Below are 19,638 nucleotides of genomic sequence, written 5' to 3' on the forward strand. Positions count from 1 at the left end.
TTCATTTCGCTCACACTTTCATCTAGGATACTTAAATCATCAGTATAATCTAAGTCCAGGAGAGTTTTTCCTCCCCATTCGATTCCATGGTCTCCCATTGCCTTTGCTGTGCTCCTTAGACAAAGTCCATCAAAATGATCCATATAAAGGGGGATAGAACACAGCCCTGCTTAACTCCTGATTTAATACAAAAACAGCCACTAACCTCATTTCCTACCTTAACCGCAGCAGTACTACTCTCGTACATAGCACTAATCACTTTAATGTATTTGTCTGGTATACCATAAAAGGATAAGATCTTTGCTAAAGGTGTTGTATCAGCAGAATTGAACGCTTACTCATAATCTATAAAACGAGGACCAAAGGTATTTCACAGCTAAGGTACTTCTCAAGTATTATTCTGAGAGTGAACTTCCTCTACCTTTTCTAAGACCTTTTCTTCTCTTAAAACATTTGTCTACAGCATCTCTATGTCTAAAAAGTATCATGTTACTAGATAGTCTGACACCTTCAGAGACCAGACTAATGCCTCGATAATTATAACGCTCATTCTTATCACCTTTATTATACAGTGGTTAAATTAGGTTTCCTCATATCTTTGGGTACTTTCTTTGATTCAGAAATCATCTTCATAATCTTCAGTAGCTTATTTTTAACCTCAGGGTAACCATATTTATGAAACTTATTTGCCACTCTATCAGCACCAAGAGCCTTATTATTTTTTAGTCCTTTTAGTACCGTCACTAATTTTTCCTCACAAAATAAATCTTCCTCAAAAAATAAATCTTCCTTCAAATCTAAGGTATTACAGAACTTTTCTTTTTCGTCTATGTCTTTTCCTGTAACTGTGTCTTGGTTTAGCACATTCTAAAAATCTTCCACCCCTCTCTTCTTAACTCTTTCCTTATCAATAATCAGGGCCCTGTATCTATCTTTAACTGGGACAAGTCCAGATTGACTACTCCCTCTGAAATTTGTTAACATGCCTTTACAATATTTTGCTATTATGCCGTCTAGCTGCATTTTTCAGATCCTCGGCAATTTTATCTATGGCCTCCACTTCACACCTCCTTAGTTCGTATTTAATTGCTTTCTCCACTTTTTTACATTCCTTTTGTTTTCATATGATCTATCACTCAGATAATTGTTGTACAAACCCCTTCTTCTCTCTATTAAACACAAGGCTTTTTCACTAATATTCCTAGCTGCAGTCTTATATTTCTTCCCTTTGACACTATCAGCAACTTCATAAATTGTTTTTTCTTAAAATTACTCGAACAATCTTCCATATTGTCAAATTTTAAACTCTCAAGTTTAGTGTTCAACTGTTTCTGGAAAGTTTCTCTCAAATTCTTACCCTGGAGTCTACCAACATCATAACTTCTCGGGAGGTAGTTACCCTTCCGAAATTTCAACTTTAAATAAACCCTAGACACTACTAGATAGTGATCTTCACTTTTAACACCAATAACAGCACTCCTATATATCCTAGTATCTTCTATTCATCCTGCCAGTCTTCGGTTTACTGTAACATAGTCAACAAGGTTAGCTAGAGAGGTATTTCCCCGAGTCAATTTGCTTTACTTTATGTGAGGAGCAAAAGGAATCCATTTTAAGGTCATTATAATCGCAACTAAGAAAAGGCCAGCATTAGGTACTTAAAAATTACAAAATCAGCACTTGTCTGCAATTTCTGGATGAATTTACGTTTTGAATCGATATAGGTTATTTCGCAAAAGGAGTGGATTAAAAGTCTCAGCGTTACTGTTGCCCCTCCAAACCCCAACAATAAGACTTTGAATTTCTGCTTTAGAGATTTTAGCATATTGTTTTATGTCAATATGTTGCCGTTTCTAATCTACCTCCGCATCAAATGGTCCAAGGCCATTTGAAAATATGTGTCGAATTTAATTTTCGTTGTTAACACCTTATGGCTTGTTATTATTCTTGGTGATTGTATAATTGGTGACAAAGGTAAAGGTAAGTCTAACACAGTGATAAAGGTAAGTCTAACACGGTGTAATTTACAAACATTTCTATGTTTCATAGTATGTAGCCTTGTATTAATATCTTCGCTAGAATATATTTGATTTCAACTACTGTGATTGATAGTATTTTAAAAGGATATTTTTTGACAAGACGGTGATAAAGTACCAATCACGAATATCCAACGAAAAATAAAAATGATTTATAAGACATAAGAGTGAAAAGGCAAATGATATGAACATTTACTATGCGTTCAGTCCTAGTTGAAATTTCTTAATAAACTTTAGCAATTTCCTTTAGAGTTCTGGAGGTTCTTCATCTAAACCAAGCTATTGACTTCAAAAAATAAATAGGAAACAGTGAAATTCATAGGTTGTTTTAGGTCCATGAGGGAATTAATTTAAATTTGGCGCCTAAACCCACAAGCCACAAACACTTTCTACGAGAAGTCTGGGTTCACCTTCAAAGGAGAGCCAACTTTCACTAGCACATAAGCATCTACTTATCACGTTTACCCTACTCACAAAAATCAATGGAAAACGAAGCTGCCTTTTATAGTCAGTTCGTGAACATTATTGCTCTTCAGCAGTCTACAGTCATTATAAGAGGTGTTCTAGATTGTCATTATTTTTCAGACGCAGCATTGGGGATATCACATTGAGCCTTTGTCATGTATCACCTAAATTTATGGGTTTTCGAAAAGCTGCATTGAGGAAAACGCAATGAGGTTGTATTATAATCATATTACCATTTCGTTGCCACTGGGTTGACAACACTATATTGATGTTTTGCCTTGTATCAGATCATGCTTTCATATTAAAATTTTGCTTTGAAGGAGGTCCATTGAGGTTATATCCTATTTCAAATCATTTTGGCATATTTTAAACGTTGCATTGAGTATACCACAGTGAATTTGCATCATACAACAGATCATATTGTCATTTTTCTAACATTTCACTTAGAGTACCATATTAAGGTTGCAACTAAGACACCCTTACGTTGTTAAGTCATCAAGGAATTGCTCATTACAAATAACGACGATCACAACACTGACTTTCCTTCAAACATAACACAAGAAAAGAATGATAAGGCTCCTGAAAACAGTGATTAAAATAAACCTAAGTTAACACTTTGGTTTTAATGCTAATATTACTATTCAGAGAAATTTAAGCGTTTGAATATGTGTGAGTATTCAGTTTTACTTTAGCCACGATTTTTCGAAAAATCTCCATAACTTTCTTGTTGTTAGCGATCTCATTGTGACCCTATGATTAAAAACAGAGTGATTTATTTATTTTTTTTTTAACCTGAACAACGAAAATTGAACTTGAATACACTTTTTAAGGGCAAAGAGAATCTAAATTTTAAGTTGATTTTTATGATTAAGTTTTTGAATCGAAAAAAATGGAACAGTTTTTGGACGCTTGTCCCTCTCTTGGATTGACTCCAAACTTCTTGTCCATGCAGTTTGGCAGCTTTGCGGCTTAGGCTTAGCTGTTTAAGAAAAAATCAAATCGAAATAGAAAAGCAGGAAAAACGTCTTGCTTTGGCTCTATGCTACTTCATCAAATCAGAAAATGTGATCATCAATTTGAAATACGATTACAAATCCTCACTTCCTGAATTTACATTGATCAATGCAATAAGCTTAACAGGATAACCAAGGAGTTAAACAGATGTATTTGACAAAGAAATCGGTCAACAAGGGAATTATGTGGAAAGCATCTTGGAAAACATCTTGCCTTAGCTCTATACTACTTGATCAAATCAATTTTGATCAAGTAGATCAAGCATTGATCTATGTAAATTTAGAAAGTGGGGATCTTTGATCAAGTAGCAAAGAGCTAAAGCAAGACGCTTTTCCTGCTTTTCTATTTTGATTTGTATTTCCAGACTCATCTGGCAATACCTTTGTCAAAAAAGTCATAACCTGCAATAACCTGTCTATTCATAGGGTTGGAAATTCTGTAATTTGAAAATTTTGAAAAAAATTTCAAACGTAATTTTGAAAGTATTGGTAAGTTTTTGGTAGTTTGAAAAAATTACTGGTAGTTGCTATTATATTTTGTTAATTTTCAGTGCCCATTAATGCAACCAAACAAAAAAAAAACAAGAAACAAGAGACATAATACAAAACCAGAAATAAAAGATAAGAAAAAGACTATTATCGAACTAGGATTATAGGAGAGAAAATGGTACGGAGGAGTGCTTTCGAGCCAAATCAGTTCGGGAGTCGACTTTGTCTTTCCAAATAATTCGTTTTACTCTAATGTAAAATCTGAAAAATTTAGAGAATTGTAAAAAATTCAATCTTCATGGACTCTATACTTAAAGCACAGTTCTCCACGACATCGTGGATTTCTCTCCAATTATGGTGGAAAAAAACGACTTTCTAAAGCTAAAGTTTCTTGTCAAGGAGGATAGAAAACTATAACAATCAAATGCAATTCCTACTACTCCCGCGTATTACATCTATTTTACATATCAAAGCTTTGTTTTCTACCTTATACATTTTTCAGGTGCTATATTTTAATAAGATCTTATAAGAGCTATTTCTCATATTTTTTTTTTAATTCAAAATTTTGGTTCATTCTTGAAAGAAACTGTGACCAGCAGCAACAAAAATGTTCATGATTCTCCCAAAAAGCATAATGTTCACTGGAAGTGAGCTTTGCTCCATGTTTAAGAGTGTAATAATAGTAGTGCTTATAAGCTTCTGATACTTTTTTTCAAATGGCATTTTTTACTCTAATGCAATAACCCCAAAACTTGGAAATACTCTATTATACCCTATATAGATTTGGATATATGAAATAAACTGAGAACTTAAATTTAACTCAGTTTCTTCAGTTGCTTCTTTGATCAGAAAAATGTGTCTCTTTCCAGACTGAAATATTTTTCTTTCGCAGATCCGAAGCTCTTTAGGTTAAAGACAAAATTTTAAATGTATGTCTGATTGTCAGAATATCATTTTTGCTGAAAGACATTGACGGCAAAAAAGTTTATTTTTGTGTTACGAATATATGTCAAAATGGTTAACCTTTAAGGGTAAAATGAAGAAACGTTGCATAGAAAACGCTCCATTAATTTTTATATTTTACCAACAATCCGCTGAAACGATTTTTTAGTATATCAGAAAATATATCGATTAAAAGTAAACATTCCTAACAAAAAGCCAATATTGAAAAAATAAATGAGAAATCACTGCACCATTTCGTTGTAAATGTTTATCAGAATTACGTAGAAAAGACCGTTTAAAATAGATTTATTTTAAAGGCAAAAAACAAAATCAAACGAAACATCAAACATCATTTATATACGCTACCTTACTAGGAATGTATCTTTGCTCCCTAAAAGAGAGAAAAAGAGAGGGAGAGAGAGAGAGAGAGAGAGGTTGGAGGAGAAAGAGGAAAGGAAAGGGATAATGAGTCAAAGAGAGACAGAAAGAAAAAGGAAGGAAGATATAAGAAAGGGGGAAATGGATAGAGAGAGAACCAGAAAGAGAGAGGGAAAGAGAGAAAGACCGAGACAGAGACAAATGGATAGAGAGATAGAAAGGAAGAGAGAGGGGAAAGAAAGTTGAAAAAGCCTCTCTCTGCCTATGAAGCTCATCAGCCTTGATTTGAGGATTAATCATCTTGATCTTTCATCAATCATATATCTTCCATTTTAATCGATTCGTTATTGAAAATTCATTTTCCACACATTTCATCTGTCAGTTGGCATAGGAAAAATAAATTATCAAATTCTACCATGCACTTATCTCAGGTAAAAGTTTTAATACTGAACTCCACGCTAGATTTTTAAACAATAATATCATAGTGTTCATAATTTAAGCCTCTTCCGCTTTTTAATGTAAATAATAAATTAATTGTAATAGCAATTTAAATTGAAAACATGACGGATTCTCGCCAAATAACACTTCTGGTAGAATCTTAGGAAAAATCTTACATTACAGAATTAACTAAAAACTGTTTAGGTCTTAACTGTAAAAAAAACAACTAAAAATTGACTTAGGATTTGTTTCACTTTAATTCTAACTATAACTTATACGGGTATAAATGATCATATCATCCATAATGGATATCAATGAATCAGACTCGTGAGCTTTGATAATTGTATGTCACTAAAATAGAGACCATTTTACTATTCTCTCGCTTGCAGTGACGAGGTGATACATATACCTATTTGCCATTTTTATCCTCTTAAAGAAATGTGTCTTCCAATCAATCTCTCCCTGTCCCTCTTTACTCTGAAATCCTAAACACACTCTCTTATTTCATTCCAAGCGAATTTCACGTGTTCTATTTCTGTAAGTCTTGAACATACGGCGAAACGAATGACATAAATTCCTCTCAAAACAGATGGCACTAAATGTATCTTCTTCCTCTCATTTATTCTTTTCAGTAGCTCCTTTGAAAGCTCGTTGTCACCCTGTAAGCAAATTTTGCTTTTATTCAAGATTTAAGCTTTTTCTCGGGAATCTACTAACTATTATTTTTAACCATATGACTATTGATAAATTTGTTAAACAGTCAACTATTAAGTTCAAACACTATAATAGCATTTGATTTGAAACAAACTGATTTTGAACATTTTGTCCATCATCAAAAAGCAACAAAAATTTTGCCTTTTTTTTCTCCAAACAGCGATATTACCGTTTAATATCCTTAGCATTTATATATTAAGGCCTGAAGGAGTTTAGTCATTTTTCACGATCCTTCAAAACTATGAGAGACTTTAATTTAATCTGAATCCCAGGACTTATGGACAGAACTATATTTGTTTATCAGGTCAGTGAAACACTAAATATTTGACAAATACTATTTTTGATATTTAATGATCTGAAAATTATTACCTCATTCTCAACAGGGTAAAATATTTTAATCTATCCAAAATGTTATTTCTTGGCGTAAATGAAACAAAATCAGTTTTATAATTATGACAACGGAATGTTATTATTAGGAAGATTATTTTTGCACTAATTAAGATTTTAAGATTAATTTTAAGGTAAGGAAAGATTATTTTAAGCAAAGTACTTACAGTGTATTATTGTTTTTCTGACCAAGGCCTTTTTGTACAGAAGGAGTTGTCAAAATTTTGAAATGACCTCATTCGATTGTAAATTGAACGTTATAGTGTTCTTTTTAGGAGTCAAAACTAATTGGAGGGCTATCAGACCCCCCATGTCTATCATATACCCAAACACATCTGATCAAAATTTCGAGCAATTAATTTTTTCAGCATAGTTGAAAGGTCCGGTGATTACCAAGTCTGACCAAGGCCTTTTGTTTATCCCACGTCAGAAATAAAATCCCACCCCTAAGCCCTTTGGGCAAGGGTTATAAGCTATGCAATTTGTCCATTGTTTAAACATAGCATATGTTATATGTTATTGAGAAAAGTGCGCAAGTTTGACCTTGACTTTCCAAAAAGACAAAGATCGTTCAGGTGAACTTTTAGTTGTCGTTGTTTTTGTTCTACCACTATTTCTTTTCTGTTCAGATAAAGATCAAAACTAGGTTTTTAAAGACTGGTTTTCCAGGCTTTCAGAAATTATTTTCTCTTTTATTCTATAAGTTGATGGTACATATCAATTAGACTTACTTAGTTGAAAGATTTTACTGTCTATGTGAATATAATCTGGTCTAAAATATCCTAGTCAGAAGAGCTTACTTGTACTTCCCAAAAGAAGTGAGAGAAAGCCATGTTGACCATTCTGGGCTTCTATTCGGCTAAGAGAAATTAATATAGACATGTTGTCAAATTTTATGGACAAAAGTAATATATAGGTAAAGTTTCAACTGCTTCAAAATTTTTCTTATTTAGAAAAATATTGCCACATCTCAACAATAGTTCCGTCATTCAATAGGAACATCCTGGCTAAGAGGTTGGCGCACTGGGTTGGGAATCCTTTGTCTGAGGAGCATGGGTTTGATTTCTGACGTGGCCGGTTATTTGGTTCGGAATAGGAGTCGGTGGCGAGAATCTGTAAGATCAACCAGAGTCTACCCACCTTTAAATGGGTGCCTATAGAAATCTGGGGTAGGTTAGACGGAAGTGTGTGCAAAACTGTCATACTTACTTTACTCACATTCAATAGGACTAAAGCCCCAATATTATTTTCAAAAAATTCCAGACAGATGGAAAAATTCTATAAATATCACAGATCTTCTTTATTTTAACTTTTTTTACTGTTTGCATTTAAGTTTTACTTCTGGATAATACAGGAAAACATACTTAAAATTTACGTGCCCAATTTGTTACATGACATCCATGATTTGTATTTTGTCCTGATAATCAGGAAAGATGTTTGCGCAGAAGCTTTAGACAAGATTGACACATTGTAACCTCTGTATGCATGGATAAAAAAAATTGTAGTAAACTCCTTCAATATTTTGTTTCAACTTGATTGGTTGAATTAAATCCAATACCTTCGCATGAAGGTATTGGAATAAATTTTCTTATATACCTTCGCATTTGGAATAAATTTTCTTATAATTTGGAAGAGGTGAAGATCAATTTAAAAAAATTTGTAGTTTACATTTAATTTTCTTTAATTTGTACATTTACATTTTTATAGCTCCTGTAGTTGGGGACAAAGCATTATTTATAATTTAAATGCTAAAATTGATTCATAAATCTTTTTATAATATCAATATTATTCTTTTGTAAAAGTTGTATGTATAAAATCATGCGATTTAAATGAAAAATTTGAAGACTTGAAAAGGATCGAAACCAAATGAAAGGAGTAGCTATTTAGTTGATTATAATCTTAATATAATTTACTTTTTCAAGTCTGATTTAAACTTTCATATTTCTTGGTAAAGTATAATAATATATTAAAATTGGTGCAGATATCACATACTCAATTATACCATAACAACCGTTAAAAAGTGCGAATAAAATGTTGAAAATGAGCTGAAATTCGATTAGTGACAAAAAAAATTTAAACCATTTTAATTTAAATGTATCTTAGCATAAATTATTCATTAATATCTTAGGCTAATTTCTGTGCCGAAAGCTATTAAATATTCTAAAATAACTAAGCTATGTACCTTTGATTACCATGGTTTTGTGGATGGTTTTGTTGATTAATTTATGGATTAGTTTGACGCTAGTCTTGAGATAAATAAAAACGAACCTAGAATTCACTGAGCGCTCATTGCTCTTGATTGGAAGTTAATTGTAGATAAACTGTAAGCCTCTCTGTCCGATTTTCTTGTTATTGATTTTATTTTTTGTTTCGTTTCACCACTCTCAAGGTAATTTTTAAATAATCCCCGACCGTTTAGCTATTTGGTTGATGAATCCCAAAAATAGAGTGTGTCAGAGCGCTCTGATTCAGAAAATCTGTTTGTAATTTTGTTTTTCATAGAATGAAAGCATGAGGAACTTAGCCCTAATAGATTTGGCCCTGAGAAACATGGAAGCATGAGAAACATGGAGTTCTCCTTTGCTATACAAGCTGATTATGGAAAACCAAGAGTATACAACTCGATTTGATAGGCTAAGTCGCTCTAGAAGTACTATTTATGTCAGTGTGGGTGAATTTATTCCATTTTTTAGTAGACGGCCAGACATTAAAGTAATCAATCAATTTTTGGACAAAGCTACAATTTAACCAGGAAATACTGTAGCTATCTTAACCTAGGTAAATAAAATTCTTATAGACTTTCAGGGGAAATGATCGGGTTAATTCCTGAAATTTCCATTTCCATTTTTCAATTTCTTCTTCCGAAATATTAAAATATCTAGATCCGAAAAGTAATTGTTTATTCAAGGCTACTATGCTGTAACAAAACTCAATATATCTGGATAAGATTTGCAAAATATTGTCAGTAAGTTCCATAACTCTTCCTTTAAATTCATAATTTATCATCACTGCCTCTGGCTACTTTTAGGGATAAGGGAAAGCTTAACTGCTGAAAGATTAGTCATAGTTTACCTCAACATGCCTTAGCTCGTTGGACCCAGAGGCGCAACTAATACTTTATCTCCTAAGATTTTTGTATTAATACCGTATGAGAAAAATAAATTCTAAAGCAATTATCCAATCTTACTAGAGCCCAATCCAGATAAAAAGATCGTAGAGTAAAAGAGAGCAAATCCCTGCTCATAAGGATAAAAACAATCAAATAATTAGAAAAAGGAAATGCAGCTGATTAACTGCAGGTGAAATGATTAAAAAAAAATTCTTTAGAAACTAGTCTAGAAATATTTTTTTTTCTAAAGAGCAAATATCTACCCTATTTATGGTTGTCTAAAAATTGATCCGTCACCCTACTAAATTCTTAGCTACCTGCTAACAATTTAGATTAGCCCAGATTAATTAAGTAGCACCTCTTGAGCAATTAAGTATGAATTTGAGTATGAGCGTGTATGAGCTTGAGTGTGAGTGTGAAAGATTATCCTATGAAGGAGTTACAAGCAGAATGATCAACGCTAAAGGTATAAATAAGCATAGACATGCTCGGGAGACAACTTATTGAACTACAGCTACCTTTTCATAGTTTTACGGGGCTATTTCGCTATTTCCAATTTCCAACTAGCCCTTTCAATTTTCAATCGAAAGACCCCTTTTTGAAGTTTCTATGACATTTCCTTCGATACGAAACGCCCTGGTTTAAAATAAATAAATAAATATATTGTTTCTACATCGCTCTTTACTTAGGCAGCACCATCACGCTGCCTATGATATTTATAAGTAAGTTCATTTAATAAATCAATTACGACTAGAGTGTATTATTAAAAAGTGAATTTTTTTTTTCGAACCGTATATCTACACAAAATTGAGATATGATTACCCTTGCTAGTAAGTTTTCGTCTCATGCATTAAGAATTACTTTGCATGCGGTATATTGCAAGATTATTGCTTTTAAACATGATGATTGATGCTAGAATGCTAGACCAAGCTGTCAAGGAGCTGATGGCAAAAAGAGAGGCAATATTCCAGTCAGTTTTGATTTCTAATCAATCCCTTTCAGCCAAGTCCATGTCTGACTAGCGAGATCCAGTCGCTATGCACTCAACTCTCTCGAAAAGACGATAAAATTGCCGAACTTCGGATTAAACTGGGTGAGCAAAGCCTAGAAGTGGGCCCAGGGGATATAAGGATTCTACAGCTGGAAGTTAGAGATAGTCGACTTAACCTTGTATTACACGGTCTGGAAAGATAACGACGAAAAGAGACTCTCGAACGGGAAGTGAAATATCTAAATTGAAAGTAAACGTTCAGTATTGGAGAATATTGTACTTTCTCGGTCATACAGGGTTAACCACAAACCAAACAGTGTTTCTAGGCAGATGTCGTTTGCATCAGAGCACGATGTACACACAGTTTTAAAATCCTTCGGCAAACTGAAAGGTTCGGACATGAGAATATGTACTGATCTACCTCCGGCTTTTAAAGCCATAAGAGCTGAACTTTTAAATAAAATGAAAACAATCAAGGACTCGAAAACTTATAAGTTCGTTTGTCTGCGACATAAATGGACTGAATTAAGACTCCAGGCAAAAAAAAACGAGCGTGATGCTTGGTTCAATATTGATGATGAGTGATGTATAGTATGTTTGATAAGTTAGTCTCAGTAAGCTGATATGAATACGTGTAGTTATATCTCCACTTGCGAAATGCCATGGCAATTGAATGAAGATGCAGAATGCATCGCCTGTGGAAGCTCTTCTGGTTCTTTCTTGTGTAACTTTTCTTTGTATTAATCTCTTTTTTTCTTCATAAGTCTTTTCCCTCATAAAGGGGGTGTAGTTGATGAATGTTCTAAAATTCCGGGATTGGCGAGTGTTTGCTGTCCTTGCATTGTTCCTTTTATCAATATTTGTTTCTTTTGTGTTTGACTTCTAGGTTTTTTCTTCCTTATTTTTTGCATTACTAAAGGCTCATTTTTGGCGTATATTTTCTTGCTTTTTTAGGAACACAGTATGATACTGATAACCACCCGTTGATGATATATCTATCATATCAACTATCTTCTTCACTCACTGCTCCAGAATCCCACCTAGGATGTTTGGTAAGTTGAATTTAATTAAGTCATTCAACTCGCCGGCAGGAGATTGAGAGGTTTTTGAGCGTGTTAGCTTTGTACGTTACTTAGGATTTACTGTTGATGAAAACCTGTCATTCAAGCACCATCTTAGCCATCTTTAGTTGAAATTAAGCAGAAATGTTGGAATGATGCGTCACCTGAAGTTTATTTTACCTGATAATACATTGAGGTCCGTCTATTTTAGCTTAGTACAATCTTACCTTAACTATTGATCACTTTTTTATTCGAATACATTTAGGAGCCATTTACTGCCACACCAGAGATAGCAGAATAAAGGATTACGAGCGCTAAAGAATATGTTCCATCTCCTGTGTCGCTACCAAATAAATCAAGTACCCAGAGTATGTATGTTAGATTTCATATCCTTCCAGTTAACCAGTTTGAAATGTTTCAGCCAGTTCTCTTTGTTTTTCGGTATCGTAAGAAGGTATTGCCTGTGTATTTTTATTAATCAGAGCTGTTATAGGTAGAGGGTGCGGTGGATTCATGTCGACAGTCCAGGAGGCGGTGGATGGTCCGTCATCCGCTAATTAAATCTCATAGATTGCGTACTTCACTAAAAATAGGTTAATTACAGCATGGAATAAGTTTGGTAAAAATTGTAATCTATCTATTCCCCTGTCAATACTAAAAAATAATATTAAAGAGTGCCTGATGAAGATTTAATTTGTTAATCAGTAAGTGTATGTGTACACATATGTATGTGTATATTGGCATATGTATGTAGATGTGCTTGTACATACATCTGTAAGGATCTTTTGTATGGTGTGTTTTGGGGGGATATAGTCTCTATTACTCTGTTGATGAGTTGAATAAAGTTAATACAATTTGGAGTTTTTTTGGTGGGTTTAGGAGTCTGGAAAGGTGAGTTAACTATTGTTTTGTATATCATTTTTGAGGGTAGTTTGAATAGAAAATCAAAGATTTTGGTTTAAAATATATATGTATATGTTGTATATTACCAGAGGTACAATTAATTTAAATCTTTGTCTTATTGGTTTTTTTTCCCGACTCTGTGGAGTTTGTCCCTCGTTCGGAAATTTAAACTGTTGTGCCAATATGGTATTAATAAATAAACCTTGAACATTGGTATCTGAATAAGTTTATTCATTTGAATTTTATTTGGATAAACTCATTTAAAATAAAAATAAATTACCTTAAGTCGAAAGCACACCAATCCAAGTTGTGGCTTTACCGGTATTTCAAATCTGTCATCAGAATGAACTAAATCTGAAAAAGCTTTTGCCAAGTTACATTGCTTCCTAATATGCTTTCTCAGTCCTTCTGCGCCATAAATTCTTAGTACAAACCAAAGTTTTAGAGACCGGAACCTTCTTCCTAAGGGTATTTGCCAATGCTTAAAAAGAACAAAGAACATAGTTTTAGATTTGTAGGCTACATATTTCCATTAAGACGAATAAAACTACATGACCGGTGTAATTTCTGCAAATTTGAGAACCCTCCATATTTCATTAGTTTTTAAAGTTCCTTTTTTCTAAAGTTTAGGTGGATTCGTACAATCTAAACGTCTAGGCATCAAACAAACTTTTGCTTATGATAACTGTGACTTAAAAGCTACATAAAGTAAATTATCGAAGAAAACACATGTCAAGGTGAAGTAAAGGGTAACTTCACATTGCCTACAAAGAATTTGTGTCTAAAAAAAACATTCAAATGTTTCAATAGGTGTTTTAAAACACGCTTTTCATATAAACAACCTTGGTTTTTGGTGTTTATCTTTTTAACAATGTAATATCAAATCGCAACACAACCTTAATATTGCTTGTAAATTAGAATTGAACCAAAATAACGGTCAAAATAAAACACGTCTCGACATTAAACGATTGCTCACATTAGAAATAAAGTCATAGTCCTTAGGAACTTGTTGGCAAAATGCATTCACAAACAGAACTACCTTTGATTTAAGAAATGTCTTTTCATTTTGTATTTACCGTATAAATATTGAGGAGCATAACAAAATTTTTGTATTTTCTGTGTAACACAATTTTCCCTCGTAATAACAGCCACACATTACTTATGAATGATCCAAAATAGCTAGCCAGATAAAACACACCTCAAGTAGCAACAGGAGAAAGCTTCACTAAAATCTTCAAGAGATCAGTGATTAAATGATCAGTATCAAATGATTAATATTCCCACGGAATCACTTTAAAAAGGCACATACAATAAGAACAATCCTTGACGGTAATCAAAAAACCTCATTCCTTATTTTAAAGCAATTTTTCTATATTAAACAAACCATAATACCAACCAAAAGAAATACTTTCAAATTGCAACTGGAGCAGGTTTCAATAAAATGACCATTATCAAAATATTCATTCTCCCAGGGACTTCGTTTTTAGAACTCACTTCTAAGTACAGGCACCCTTGGTGAAACAAACCTTAGTTGATTTCTCGGTGCAATATAAATGTCAAGGAGTCAAACAGCCTTATTCCTGATTTTAAAATCTGCATCAGAGTTTGGGTGCTGCCATCTCCCATCCCTTTATATTTCAGCTAAAGTATGAATACCCCCGTCCCCGAAATGATTCAACAAGAAATTACCTATTGAAGACCAATGAGATCAGTATTTTTAACAATGCCTCTAAGGCGAATACAAGACAAGCGCTTTGGATTTGGTTTAAACAATTAATTTTTGTTTCAAATGTCTTCGAAGGCAATCGAGAACAATTTCAAGTGCCAAGTAGCTATATTGACGCCACTCAAAAATAGCAATAGAAAGCTACTGCGCAAAGAGTGGGGGGCACTGTCCCTCATTTGTGCAGGAAACTCTCTACTCACCCTTTGTATTAATTTCAAGCTTTGCTTTCGTTTTTTTTATTCAATATTGTCAAAGATCCATTATTAGTTTTTGTGACTTGACTTACTTGACTTAATGCTCCTGCCGAAATACTTCCGGCGTCGAGAGTGATGCTACATGGTGCGTCCATTTAGACCGGTCTCTTGCAAGGATGTGGACGTCCTCCTGAATATTTGCCATGGCTAAGAAGCCACCTGTCATGTTCTTCCATCTGGTTGGGAGACGACCTCTTGGGCGTTTCCCGCCATGCAGCACGGGATCAAAGTCAAAAATCGTTCGTGCGGGAGTGTTGGGGGGCATGCGAAGGAGATGTCCGTACCAGCTTAGTGTTCGTTGGGCGAGCTGGACTGAGAAGGGCGTTTGAGCAGTTAACGCCCGGAGGTTCTCGTTGCTAACAAAATCGTGCCAGCGTAGTCCTTCAATGCGGCGAAGATGCTTAGTTTGGGCTATATTTACGGTGCTAAGCACAGACTGAGTGGCTGCCCAGGTTTCGGCTCCGTAAAGAAGCACGGATCCCACCAAAGCATTGTATATGCGCATCTTGGTCCTACGGCTGATAGAAGGTTTCCTCCAAAAGGCGCTTAAACTTCCCACTACAACCGAGGCTTTGGTAATTCGGTGCATTAGATCTTTGTGGATTGATCCGTCATTTGAGAGGATAGAGCCAAGGTATGTAAATTCCTCAACAATCTCAGCTGGTTTGTCACCGACCCATATGACTGCCGTCGGACGCGGTGAGTTACGGGGCTCAACAAACATCACTTTTGTCTTCTGCCAATTAATCGACAGCCCTATCTTTAAGGCTTCATCAGCAAGGATCTGTAGGGCTACTCTGAGCTTTGACGGTGAATTGGAGACAAGAGCAAGGTCATTGGCATAGTCAGCGTCTGAAAGTACTTTATCACCGTAATGCAACCCAAACTGGAGGCGGCTTATGGTCCGAGTCATAATGTAGTCGATGACACAATTAAATAGCTCTGGAGCAGCAGCACAGCCCTGACGGACTCCAGTATTGATTTCAAAAGATGAGCTGCGTCTGCCATTGACTTGCACGCAGCTCTCAGTCCCTTCGTGGAGCCGCTCGATAATGTTGCAGTACTTCGCTGGTAGTCCCGTTGTTTTCAGTTAGAGCCAGAGTGATTACTGGTCGACAGAATCGAAAGCAGCCTTGAAATCAACAAGGGCAACATATGCTTTTTGTTGAAACTCTCGAGTCTTTTCTGTCAGCTGCCGCATTGTGAATATTTGCTCAACGGTTGTTGTGACATCATAGTTTTATAGTTTTTGCGACAGTCATTCCATTATGCAATCTTTGAAAGCCAGAGATAATAATTAGAAAATTGTTTTCAAATTTGCCGAGTTTCCTTTTTAGGTCTCCAGTTGGTCTCAAAATCGTTTCCTTGTGAAAAAATATTTGATTGCTGACCCAATTCCAAGTGTTGATGACCTGGCCTAACCTGTGTAGTAAAGATCGACCACTTCTGGATGCGGTATTCTTTGATGATTTGTTTGTAGTCGGTGTTATGCATTAATATGTATAGTAATTTTTTTACTGTTTTTCTGTCTTTAATCCATCGTTTTCACTTTATACCTTGATGAGTAGTGAAAAATTTCCATTTCATCTAAACGCAATATTCGGTACGGTAAAATGTTTCTAAGATCCACTAGCTAAGCAGTAGAAGTTGAGAAAAATTTTCAAACAGAAGAAAAAACAATGATATTTCCGGACAGTGAAAAAAACAAAATTACAATATAAATATTTGCAACGAGATCTCAGATTAGCCGTCCTCGGCGCAAAGATAGAAAAATGTTAAAAGAACTTAAGAAACAACCACTAATATAAAAAAAGGTAAAATAAATAACCACTAGAACGAAAATAAGCCGAGGAACTGTTCCATGCAACTGTAAAAGGGCTGTTTTTTTACGGTATTTTATTACTTTTTCTATCTTGCACTGAGGACGGCTGAGTGGTGGTCCGGACTGAAATATTTGCACACAATTTTTGCTTTTTAAGTAGCTAGAAATATCCTCATTTTTCTTCTGTTTAAAATTTTTCCCAACTTTTTCAGCATGGTTTATTACTAAATGTCACAGAATAAATCAAACTACTTCTTAAATTGAAAGCCTACACCTTCATGGGAATTTTTAAAATTACAAATGGAATGTGGCATATCTGAAGCTGCTGTGCCTTATGAAAATGACCATTTTGAAGATAGTATTGGTCGAAAAATGGTTTTTGGGCTTAAATGGGCAGCCGAGGCGCTAGCCAATTTTTTCCCTTAAAAAAGTAGATAACTTAGAAATCCTTCATTATAAATAATGACGAAGATCACACTGCCTTTTCATAATACAACAACAAAAGAGAGAATAATGAGGACTTTTTTCCCAAGACAGTGAACCAACAAAACCTATTTGTAATAAAATTTAATTCTTTTTTAACATATGGCTCTGAACAGATATTAAGTACTCTATCCACAAGAGATATTACCACACCTCTTTTAACCTGTGGAGGATGGTTAGATTTGAAGTGAAGATATCTATTATTATGCGTAGGTTTTCTGTAAACCGTAAATTCAAGTTTATTCACACTGCGTATTATCAATACATCTAAAAAAGGTATTTTTCCATCTCTTTCGGTCTCTAGAGTGAATTGCAGGTTTCTATCGTGTGTATTTAAATGTTCTAGAAAACCTTTAAGTTCACTTTCACCATAATTCCAAACTGAAATTACGTCGTCCATGAAACGTCCCCAAAACACATGATTAAGAAAATACGAATCTAGGGCCCAATTTTCAAGATTATCGACGAAAATATTTGCGAGTAGGCCTGATAGAGGTGCTCCCATAGGAAGGCCCCTTACCTCTTTGTAATATGAATCTCGAAACTGGAAGTTCATGGGATATTTGTTACATAATTTAACCAAATACATGAGAACATCAATGTCTAGACCTATTGCTGACTCTTCAATTAGATGGTAATTGTTTTCCAGTTTATTTTGTAATAATTGTTCAGATTTTGAAACATCAATACTAGTATACATAAGAAACTATGTCAAAGCTGCTTAATATGGAATTCTCAGAAATGTCTATTTGTTTCAATTTTTCTACAAGATCAACTGAATTTTTTATATAAGATTTTTGGGAGTGAAGCAATGGTTTAAATGCAGTGCATAACCATTTTCCAATGTTTGAGGCAGGTGATTTTGTACTAGCTACAATGGGTCTTACAGGAATGCCTTGTTTGTGCATTTTTGGTAATCCATAAAACTTTGAGCAAAAAACACCACGAGGGAGGAATTTATTGTATAACTGTGGAGTGATTCTGCCATTTTCTTTCAAGGTTTTTAATTCTTTTATCACTTTTTGAGCAAATTGATCAGTCTGGTCATGGGTTGATTTAACATAAGTGGTTGTATCATTTAAATGTGACTGAATTTTACCATCATAATCAGTTTTATTCATAATTACTATGGAGTTGCTTTTATCGGCTTTAGTGATTATTATTGAGCAATCCTTACGGAGTTTGTTCAAAAATTTTGTGTCATATGATTTTTCCATTGCGTTATTGAGAGAATTAGGAAGTTTTAATGAGGTGTTGTAAAGAGTGTTAATTACATAAGATCTAACTGTATCCGGGTTTGAAACAAGAGCACTACATTTGTGGAGAGAGGATTCTAAAGATGCTACCACGTCTGCAACTGGAACTTGTTTCGGTAAAAACGAAAATTTTGGCCCTTGTTCTAGGACTTTTTCTTCAACATAGCTAAGCTTTTTAGATGAAATATTTACAATCGCAGGTCCAGGACTTATCTTAGGGTTGTAAACTGGGTTGTCCACTTGAGACTCATATTTCAACCTCGTAAACTTATTAGTGAGTCTCTCTTGTGACACACGGAAATCATGGTGGAATAAATTCCTTTCCATCCTAACAATCTGCAAAAAATCATCAGTGGACAAGCTCTGTGACAGAAAATTTTCGAATGATTTTCGTTCTGAGGAAATTATATGTCTTCTGTGTTTTTTGTCCTTAATAATATGACTCAACGTTTTTAGCTGTAGTTTATGTGTGAACTGTTACTCTCGTAAAGTATTTAAGTGAAATTTATGCCTTAAGGATTTAGGAATAATTTTATTCCTTCTGCAGGATTCCAGAAACGTTTGCTGATTAATAATGTTCGCGTGTTTTTTCCCTAAACTAATAAAATGAAAAATATCTTTGGTCAAATGCTCCCCATAAGCGTGACGTAAATAATGACGAAGACCACACTGCCTTTCCATAATACAACAACAAAAGAGAGAATAATGAGGACTTTTTTCCCAAGACAGCGAACCAACAAAAACTATTTGAATATTTCGGCCCTATATCTAACGGCCGAATATATCTAAGGGCTGAATCCATATCTTTCGATTCAGCTTTAAGTAATCATATTTTTGAAAATCCAGACCATTATGTTCTATTTGACGAAATAATTCTAATTAGCAATGACCTGGGAATCAAACAAACTGTCCGTGAGGCAATCGAAGTCAAACGAACTTAAATAATAACACATCCCTAAATAGAGACTTGGGTCAATACACAGTCAACCCTACGTACACAAAATTAATTATAGAAAATAATCTAATTCAAAATAAAACAAAAATAAGAACGAACAAAAACAAGCCCAATATCAAAAGAACTATCAGATTAGCTGCAGAGAAGGCAAATATCGCAATAAGAAATCATTCCAATTTTTAATAAATACAGTTAGTGAAATGAATGAACTTTTTT

The 19,638-nt window shown here is 34.2% G+C and overlaps 1 protein-coding gene across 5 annotated transcripts in view; it reads right to left on the minus strand.

Annotated features, from left to right (window-relative positions):
• Nucleotides 1-5,232: 5,232 nt before the first annotated feature.
• LOC136025350 (aromatic-L-amino-acid decarboxylase-like) overlaps nt 5,233-19,638 on the minus strand; it is a 76,820-nt gene continuing 62,414 nt past the window's right edge. For 3 of the 5 annotated variants that reach the window (XM_065701282.1, XM_065701286.1, XM_065701285.1), the window contains 2 exons: nt 13,207-13,407; nt 5,233-6,420 (listed from right to left, as the gene is read on the minus strand). In XM_065701282.1, coding sequence (XP_065557354.1) covers nt 6,247-6,420; nt 13,207-13,407 — 375 coding nt within the window. In that variant the 3' untranslated portion in view covers nt 5,233-6,246. The remainder of the gene's footprint in view (nt 6,421-13,206; nt 13,408-19,638) is intronic. The other 2 variants (XM_065701284.1, XM_065701283.1) reach the window with 1 other exon arrangement.

This window comes from Artemia franciscana, chromosome 3 (assembly GCF_032884065.1).
Source record: "Artemia franciscana chromosome 3, ASM3288406v1, whole genome shotgun sequence".
NCBI lineage: Eukaryota > Metazoa > Arthropoda > Branchiopoda > Anostraca > Artemiidae > Artemia > Artemia franciscana.